This window comes from Choristoneura fumiferana, chromosome Z (assembly GCF_025370935.1).
Source record: "Choristoneura fumiferana chromosome Z, NRCan_CFum_1, whole genome shotgun sequence".
NCBI lineage: Eukaryota > Metazoa > Arthropoda > Insecta > Lepidoptera > Tortricidae > Choristoneura > Choristoneura fumiferana.
In genome coordinates this window covers 36,479,221-36,489,490 of record NC_133472.1, presented here as the reverse complement: position 1 = coordinate 36,489,490, position 10,270 = coordinate 36,479,221, and the positions used below count along the sequence as shown (strand labels likewise).

The 10,270-nt window shown below is 38.4% G+C and overlaps 1 protein-coding gene across 1 annotated transcript; it reads right to left on the bottom strand.

The window, feature by feature from the left end:
- Window positions 1-2,511: 2,511 nt before the first annotated feature.
- On the bottom strand, window positions 2,512-8,963 carry LOC141436071 (N(G),N(G)-dimethylarginine dimethylaminohydrolase 1). Its single transcript, XM_074098916.1, has 5 exons — window positions 8,456-8,963; window positions 5,676-5,778; window positions 4,556-4,653; window positions 4,055-4,282; window positions 2,512-3,265 (listed from the first exon to the last, which is right to left on the bottom strand). The coding sequence occupies exons 1-5, from the start codon at window positions 8,717-8,719 to the stop codon at window positions 3,158-3,160; spliced, it is 801 nt and encodes a 266-aa protein (XP_073955017.1). The 5' UTR covers window positions 8,720-8,963; the 3' UTR covers window positions 2,512-3,157.
- Window positions 8,964-10,270: the final 1,307 nt, after the last annotated feature.

Below are 10,270 nucleotides of genomic sequence, written 5' to 3'. Positions count from 1 at the left end.
GAAGGAAATACAGAAAACATACAACGGGGGCAAAGCCGCGGGCAACAGCTAGTACATAATATAATAAACCTACATATTATGTATTTAATTTATAGATATTGGAGAACTCGACTCTAGAAGACGGTGACAATAGGGAGTAGAAATTAAAGAAGGCACCAATTTCTCTGTAACTATCACTCGTTTGACATATAAATTGAACTTGGCTTTTCTTACTTAATCAAATCACAGACAATCATTGTAATATTAAACAGAAATACAACACGAATATATTTTCGTAGGCAAAAAATACATAGTTATGGTTGGTGAAATAAATGGTACAGTCAGCATCCAAAATATTATTTAAGTAAGTATTATTAGCATGTTGCATTAGCACACTTATTCTTCAATCCTCTGTTGTTTTACACACGTGATTGTAAATCGACACGAAAATGGAAACCAAACCTAACCAAAATCGTATTACTCTCTTGCTCACATTTGTCCCAAACGAGCGAGAGGGAAATATGATTTTAGGTTCTACTTCCGTGCCGTCTACTATACCAAAGTGTGCAACTACTTTGCTGACTGTACAACTTGTGTCCAATTAATACAGAATAATTAGTTCAGATAACGTTCGCCTGAACGCCTGATTCAATAAATTATTCAGATAACGTTATACAAGACGTAAGTTATTTCTATTACGAGTATGTAAGTGTTTACAATGTACTCGTAATACATTGGGACTCTTCTATAGGATCACAATTCAGTAAATAACTAGGTAGGAATGCTCCGAACGCTGAATAGGCGAATTTAGTAAATGGATGTACTCATGGAATCTTGGTCTAAGGAATGCAATAAATAAACATCATTATTTTCTTAAGGAATCTTCATTTTCAGTATCAAGATGAAAACCGAGAACGTCACGACACACCTAACACACTTTCTATAGAAAAAAGGCAATTTGGTTTACATGTTAAAAAGCTTCTGTACTAATACTTCGAATTTCAATGTCTTTTCACTTGTATCGTAAGAGGAAAGACATTGAAATTCGTTTTTTTTTAAATATTGTATGGAGATAAGGTCTTCTTGTGACTTAACGTCCATATAAAACTTTTTTTATTAGATTTTCTATGTTTTTCCACTAATATCGTATCAGTATCAATCAGTAGCGCTAATTGGGTTACAGTACAGTACAGGATTTTTTAACACCCTGTACAGGTATGAGTAGCGGGCTAAATCGCGGAACTCGGGTTATGCCTTAATAACGATGTTATAACAAAATATTGCTTATAGTGAAGGCAACACAGGCTTGAAAAATTCGTATGTGACACTCGGTGCAACCTTGTTGCAATAAGCATTTGCCGCACTTTAAAAAAAACAATAGTGGTCGACCGAAGAATACAACTCGGATGGGCAGCGTTCGGGAAACTTCGTGATATCTTCTCGTCCAATTTCCGCAGTGCCTGAAGACTAGAATCTTCGACCAGTGTGTGTTGCCAGTGATGATTTATGGCGCTGAGACGTGGTCCTTGACTGTTGACCATATAGAGGCTCAGAGCTATGGAGAGAGCTATGCTTGGAGTTTCTTTGCGCGATAGAATCCGGGATACGGAAATTCGCCGAAGAACTAAAGTCACCGACATAGCTCGAAAATTATGCAAGTTGAAGTGGCAATGGGCGGGCCACATCGCTCGAAGAACAGATAACCGTCAGGGGAGAAAAGAACCGGAAGACAAAGCGTTGGCAGGCCTCCCACCAGATGGACTGACGACATCGTGAGAGATGCGGGAAATCAGTGCAGCGGTGGATGCAAGTGGCGAGTTTTCGTTCATTGTGGCGTTCTAAGGGGAAGGCTTTTGTTCAACAGTGGACGTCTTCCGGCCGATAATGATGATGATGATCAAAAAAACTTGTTAAAAGCAGCAGAGGCTCCCTGCGACAGGGTCTACCGAGTGTCACATACGAAGTTGTCAAGGTATATGTAGTAATGCAACTACTTGTGTCCTTCACTAGAAGTCACTACCAATGACATTCGAAATTATTGTCACAACACATTTGAGTATTATTATCAATCGTCATATTCATAAAACTAAAAACTAAAACTTGTTTTTCATAGGAATGCATAGGTATTAGGAAATAAACAAACTTGTTTGTTTTAGATACATTGTACTAATCGCTTTGCACAGCCAGCCAAGGATTATTACATTTCTGAACACCAAAAAATTAAGCGTCAGCACGCAGCGCAATTTATAAAGCTTTTAATGAAAATATACGAAATCGCACGGTCAGGTCGCATTTTGTATCAAATGTATTGCAAGGACATGGGCGTACGCAGGGGGGGCAGGGGAGGGCAGCTGCCCCCCCCCCTGGAAATTGTATGTTCTACAATATATTATGCCCCGTTTACCTATGAAGCAGGATCCCTTGCGGGTGTTTGCCCTACACACTACATATACCTTGTGTTTCATGTAGGTGTATTTGTGTAGTGTGTATGACAAAACAAGCGCGGGTGATCTGACCTAAAAAAATCTGTGCAAGGATTTTATGAATAGCTGTAAAATTTTCCGGCTTAGCATTTTTGTGACTGGTTTTATTCATTTTATTTTTTATACAGAAATAGGCTTGCGTTTGACAACAATCACGCTTGATGGTAAGCGTTTTTTTAATGTTAGTCAGACGCCAATCGAGAACTATACCTTTACATTGGACTGTTCAGAGTAGATACCTAAATGTTTGGTCAATTATTCTAAGTGTATAAATAAATAACTTAATTTGACAACGAGGTACATACAGCACTGAGGAAGATCATGCAATTGTGCACTGGAGATTCATCTTAATCACAATAAAATTAATAAGCATAAAATAGCAGAAACTCTCTACAGTCATCAAGAACTTTAAACTCTGTAAGTATTGGTCTTATTCAGTATAATTATTGTTAAGGTAGGTTTTAAAAGATAATCAATACTATCAAACATGAAATAGATTAAATATATTAGTACTTCTAATATTATACTGAACACTTATTTTTGGATGCAGACCCAGTGTATACATAAAATATTTTGGAATTTCAAAATTGGAAGAAGTGGTATGAAATGTTTAAATATATACCGGTACAGACAGATGTAACACTGGTTCTGCTCAGGTAAGGTGGTTTTGTATTTGCAACCCGTACAGAGGTAAATTACATTTTCCTCACGAACAAGCTGCAGGAACTAAGACCAGTCGATATTTTGGCCAACTCAGAGAAGCAGATTGATCTTCTAGCAAAGTCGATTTTCTCGCAGAATACCTGAAAGAAGCATTAATTGTAAAAAATTTAGTGCTTTAGACCCGGGAGACATTAGTCATTAGTGAGAACAGCGAAACTCTTTATCACCAGTTACTATAATAGGTAGACCGTTTAAATGAGTCCTCGCACGTGCGGAACAGGGGCGCGGGGGTACGACGACGAAGGGGACCGGGAGGTGCGGGCGGCGGGCTCACGTAGTTAACACATTCAGTGCCAAGAACACGCTAGGCGCCTTCTCTGTTCGTAGGCAGTTTTCGCTGCAAAGCGAAAAAACGCTGCTACGCGTTACGAGCGTAGAGCGTAGCGAATGTGTTAAAACAAAAATGCGCCTGCCGCCCGCACCCCTCTCGGTCCCCTTTGTCGTCGTACCCCCCCCCCCCGCTCCTGAACCGCGCAGGCGAGGACTCATTTAAACGGTCTAGCTATATGAACGGCCGCGTCGTCTAACGCGCTAACGTTCGTTCGTAATGGCATTCACCATCTTTTCCCTCCTTCATCTTATTGTGTAACGCACTGCGAATCACAGTCGCTTTTAACCAGTGTCTTCTGTACAGTGTATGGTGAAGGTGGAAAGAGATGGAGAATGCGATCGCGAGCGCTCGCGCGTCAGTCATTACGGCCTCAGTCTACCGGCCTTAGAAAATAGAATCATATCAGATATTCATGCATGCATTGTTGTATAAAATATGGTGACTAAGGATGATATAAAACATCAAGGAAAGGAAGATACATTCATTTGTAAACGCTGGAAAGAAGCCTTAAAGCCAACAAACTTGACATACTTCTTACCTTAAATGACTCAGGGATCTCTTCTATGGCTCTGTGAATGAGTGTGCCATTTACATAGAGACAATTAGCTGCATCGTCCTCAGGAACTGTTAATGTTTGATAAGCAAAATTGGCTTCTCTTTCCATTCTCTTCAGCAGTTCTTTAGCCTCCTTGCTCGCACCGACACAGAGGATATCGGGTCCAGCTACTGTCACATACTTCTTCAGATGATGAGCACCTTTCGTCACCTGCAATGCACATTAATATTTCACTTGATTTAGCTATTACACAAAAATAACTGGTTATATTTCTTTTTACACTACTGCCTGAAGCAGGGTTATGTTTTTCAAGTGTTTGTATGTATGTCTGTTTCTCTGGCAGAGGACCAAAGCGGTTGGAGGTTTTCGACATATGAGGTATCATTAGACTCGTCAAAACTGTCGCAGTGACTTAGAGTGTGTATAATATTTCAAAATGATGTCCGCGAAAATAATAATGTATTAGAAAAAAACAATATTGACCTTGATTGGTGTGCAAGGGAACTCAGGGAAAGCTTCAGCGACAGCACTAGCACCTGCCTCATTGCTGGTCTCTGTAATGCCCACAAAGAACTCTCGCCCTGCAATTATTTACCAGACTAACTAAGCAAAAAACACATAAAAATATATACAAAATGCATCAGATTGGCACTGTTATATTATAACATTATTAGTTCCGGAAAATGGCTCAAGTAGCAAGGTAACAAGGTAACTAAATACGGTATTTTAATTGGTTTAAAATTTAATTCAAAGGATTTCTTTAAATATATCTTTCATTTTCTAAAACGTTTCTCTCTATGCAGTAAAAATAAAAACAAACTTAGTCTTAAAGGTCCTATTACAGGGCGCGCAATGTAATTGACCACTATCATAAGACTAAGTTTGGCTTTGCCAGCCATATTCGGGCACATAATAAACAAGCCTAAAGGTTCGCCTTTGTCGGACATGACATGGAGGACATCAGATATTTACATCAATCTTTATCATAATCATAGATCTAACCAGTATTTGTTTGTTTTGTTCCTAAACATGCCAAGTACCTATACCTATATATGAAGATAAATAGGTCAAGGTCTGCATTAAAGTAGCCACTTATTAGTTTTATAGCACTTGTGAGTCTACTACTGCTCTATTTGGCACAATTATGATGAGTGAAGTTAATTAATTAATTCATCAAATAAAGTACAAGGCCCCAATTCAGACATCATAATTAAAGTGGGTGAGGTTAGTGTCTGACCCCATATTTTGTCAGCCAAGAGTGACCAAGAATAATGCAGGGTTTAAGTCGCCGGCAACGTGAAGGGTCTACTAGGCTTCCTCCAGGAGCTAGGCTGACATGAATAGTGCCTACAGCCTAATCACGCAAAATAGGCGCACTTAGACGTCGAGTTGCGGAAAACAGCCCGCTAATACCTATACCTATAAGGGTTTAAATTGTTAAATCATATATCATTGAGACTCCTTCCGAGTTGTGCTTTAACTACATCCAATGACTCCTTATTATGGAAGACACAAAGGTCAATTTATTTATTTTTATTTATTTATTTTAGGGACAATAATCAATTGTACATAATATATTACACTGTAACTACAAAATTCTCACCTGTAAAGAGCACATCAGATCCAACAATTCTTGCATCAGGGTCTGTCAACTCTATGACTGTTTGGTTTAACTCTTTCTCTAGCACTTCTTTAACCACCTTTATCTATAACAATAGCAATGATATAATATGATGTGCGTAGGAGAATGTTATAACATAGTAAAATAGGAGAGGTAAGTTCACTACAAACAAAAGTACATCGCGCGGCTTAAACTCCCGAGTCCTGACATTTTTTAACAAACTTAGTGCTTAAGACCTTTGACGTGGTTGACCTGCTTTGTTATTTTGGATATTATTTCAAAACTCTTAGAATTCTTCATTCAATGAACAATTTCTACTTTATAAAGTACATTCGGCCGTTATTCTTAGTGTTAATTAGTCCTTTATTATAAAGTACGCGAGGACTTAAAGAGTTTAAATGTGTGCCCGCCGGTTGGCGCCGGTGCGCTCGCACCCGCCGCACTCACACACTGATCAGAAAATTTAAGGAGGATTAAGTTTTCTGTAGTCAAGGCTGCGCTGCCGTCGGTGCAGTAGGTTTTGATTTTAGCTCGCTCTTGTTGCGGTCGCTTCGCGAGATGACCATATTTTAGGTTGGCGTACTCGTACTTACGTATTTTTTGTATTGTATAGTTGTATTAGTAGTACATAAGTGTAGTGTGATATTATAGTTTCGTGCACATGAAAAAATAATAGATACCTCCCTATCTATAAACAATACAGTTATAGTATTATGTGAATGTAAACATGAGTAGTATGTACACAGTCGCCATCGCCACTCCGGCGAATTTTTAAAAAATATTTTTAAAAGTATAATAATAATAATATAGCGGCATAGAATCTTGTTTGTCTAGACACAGACATAAGATAATTTTAAGTTAACTTTCGTACTAAAATTATTTGCCGGTAGGTAATTAATCGAAAATAGACATCGACAACCCTAAGCGTCCGCGTTGGAGTAAGCAGTTAAGTCTCCTAAAGGGTCGGTGTTTACACACTTCTCCTATTTCACTATGGTTATACACTTCAGCAATAGGAATATACCCCATAACGGCTGGAGTAATATTGATCCAATATTTTGTCCACATTAAATGGTATGAATAACATTTTAAACATTAAGAAATAAAAAAATCGCTCAGCTTGTGACAGTAGACTGTGAACTAGATGCAAAAAAATCCATACATTAATGTATGGATCTCATTTCTTCTCATTTCATATTTAAAGATGAAGAATTAGATTATCAATTTAAGAAGTTTCAAAACTTAGGTATCTCGAAATTATGCTAGGATAAAGCAATGCAAAAAAATTAAAAACAAAAAGATCGCTTAGCAGTGCCCCTGCTTTACAAGAGGCCAGTAAATTAACGCCAGCAAATGCAGCAAAAGGTTCTAGTGTTTGATCAATCGCTTTTAACTCATTCTGTGCCAAGAATCCAACCAACAAGCTCTCTGTCCTTAACCTCCTCCTGACTCCTGACTTTTTTTTTTTTTTTCAAATATAGTTCTACAGACCGAGCCGAGAATTCTAAGTTTTGTGATTTTGAAAATTACATAAATTTAAAATTCTTATTTCATTGAAAAATTTGTACTCGACCAAGTACATTTGGCAGTTATTCTTGCAGTTGATTTGTACTTTGTGAAGTACATGAAGGCTTATGAGGATAAGTAGATGGCCAATTGTGTAACATTTCTGACATTTGATTGTAATAGAGAGAGTCAGAAACATTACACAATAGGCTATCTGTTTTTGCTACAAAGCTGAAAAACATTGCTACTATATGAGTGTAGCATAATAGCAATAAAATTTGTGGTTGCAAATGCGTTGTACTTGCTTTTCCCTGGGCCCTATAATGTAATGCCAATGGCATGACTTTAGAAAGAAAGAAAGAAAGAAAGGTTTATTTTGGCTCCATAAGTACCTCCTAAAACTAAGACTAAAACTAGCACTAAAACTATGTTACTTGGTGACACGGCAGGATACCAAAAAGGGTCTCCACTCAGCATGTGTTGCCGCACATTATGTGCAGTAACGCTGGTTTTCTGTGGAGTGCAAACGTTAAATAAACATGTATGCATGAGCCAGTTTGTTTGCCCCAGTCAGACGGAGAAAAAATAAAAAAATTAAAACCATAGACAAGGGAGAAGTGACGTGGCTCAGTGTAAAAGATAATAATACAAATACGGCTGTTGTGGCAATAAATAATTTTTAAACATTTTCTTTTGCGTTGCGATGCCTCCGACAAAAGGAAATGGCTGGCAATATAATTTACACCATTTACATATTGATCAACACGGACCAGTACCAACCATATCAATCACAAACAGACAAATTGAAGAAAAGAAAGTGAATAAGTGTAGCTATGCTAAATATAAAACTACTCATAAAAACCAGACTACAAATGAGTGGCGGCATGAAGCTTTGTTGTGCAACCCAGGTACAAGACAACACACATATAACAGAATGGGACGCAAACACAAGTATGTATATTAATACTACTTCTATGTATATTAATACTATTATGTATATGTATACTACTTTACTGACTTCCTGTACACAATCCATTCCAGGACTCATTTCTTTAACTTTATATGTATTTACATTATGTTTTCTAACATGAGGTATGCAATAGACGAGAAAAAAAGTTATGTATGAAGTAAGGGGTCCATGGATGACTGCAGAACAATATTAAAATATTATGGTGATTATTTCGTGATAAGTTGCTATGAATGACTGCTCCATTCAAATATCTTAACAACAATAAGAAAACAGGAACAATTATTACTTTTAGCTGCTCAGCAGTTGTCAATCCTTTTGGCAGCAATGCTATCCCATGGCACACCACAGCAACATCCTCAATGAACACGTTGTCCGGAAAAGAGCCAGGCAGATCCACTTCCTTCACGTCTACGTTCAGTTCGCTGAGTAATCGCAGGTAATACTCGTACTGGTGGCGAGCGTCGTTGAAGTCTGCTCGGTCCGTGGCGCGCAGCGCCGGCGCCACGCGCCCCACCACAGCATGGGTATATTCGTGCATTTTAAAGTCCATCTTTACCTTCACCACCTAACTTCTAAACTTGCAAATCAATCGCACGACCGCTTGCTAACACACCACCTACATCTATTAATAGAAGCATCAACCCAAGCGTAAGCTTATAGGAATTAGGAATGACTAAATTGTGAGGTGTGGTTTCCTACAAGATAAAGGGAACAAACTTTCAAGTAGTTTCCGGCTGTTTTAATACCTATTCGGCGTTCTCAAATTAAATAACTACGCCAATGCCCAAGCCCATCCACAATGCAAAGCAAGCTAATGTCAATAATTTTGACATTCAATGACAGAACAGAACTGGGGTTGCCACAGCTAAATTTATTTTGTGCCTTGATTGGCTTGATCTAATGATCTACAGGTGCGGCAACATACAGCCGGTCGTTGCTCGTTTCTGTTTCTAGCGCCAAATCTGGTCACGTGACATATAGCAACAGTTAATGTTGAGCTATATCGCTAGAAAAAAAAACTATTTTCGGAAAAAGCTTATTTTTTATATTTATTCATTCTAATTTCTTTTTAACCCCCGACTCAAAAAGAGGGGTTTCATAAGTTTGACCGCTATGTGTCTGTGGCACCGTAGCTAGCGTAGGTTCTCGAATGGCATCCGCGGCTGTCGGTAGTCGGTAGGCCTCCAACAAGATGGAGCGACGACTTGGTTTAGATCGCGAGTCGCGGTGGATGCGGAAAGCACAAGACCGGTCTGAGTGGAGAGCCTTGGGGAGGCCTATGTCCAGCAGTGGGCGTCATTCGGCTGACATGATGATGATTATGATGAGGTTTTCTAGCGGTGGTTCTTAGGCATGTTTTATCAAAATCGGTTCAGCCTTCTCAAGATCATCAGCTCTTTTGTTCGCTGCGGTAGGAATCTTAGACGTATAATGGGTATTTACTTTACTTTCAAACATATTTGGGGCCTAAAATTAGAAACACCCGTGTATGCTATATAACTATGCAATATAATGGAATTCTCGGCCTGATGCTGCAGCCACCATATCCAGAACACTAGTAGGTACACTTGATAAAACCATAGCAAATTATATCGTGTTTGGATTAGTTTCGATCAGTATTTGATTCTACATACAATGCAATAGTGGCAACACGATGAGCTGATGCTGCAGCCAGGATATCCAACACACTAGTAGACTTTAAAAAATATACCAAAGTTTAAAAAACATGAAATAAAAATTAAAAAACCCCTGACACAAAAAAACGCCAGCAAGAATAAAAAAAACGTTCGACAAAGAAACGCCGCCAAAAAAGACAACTATAAAGTAAAAAATAATTATGCACCGCCCGCGATTTCATCTGCGAATAATTCGTTTATCCCTATCCCGCGGGGACTATGCTGATTTCCTGCAAAATTAGCCTAATTTAGTATAAGTACCTAGTAATATTTTTTTATTTAAGCGTCGTCGGTGTCGGGGTAAAAAATACAACATATGTTCTTTAGTTTCCTGTTAACCTTAGCGCCCCCCGACACCGACGACGCTTAGATAAAAAAAAAATACTAGGTACTTATACTAAATTAATGTAGGCTAATTTTGCGGC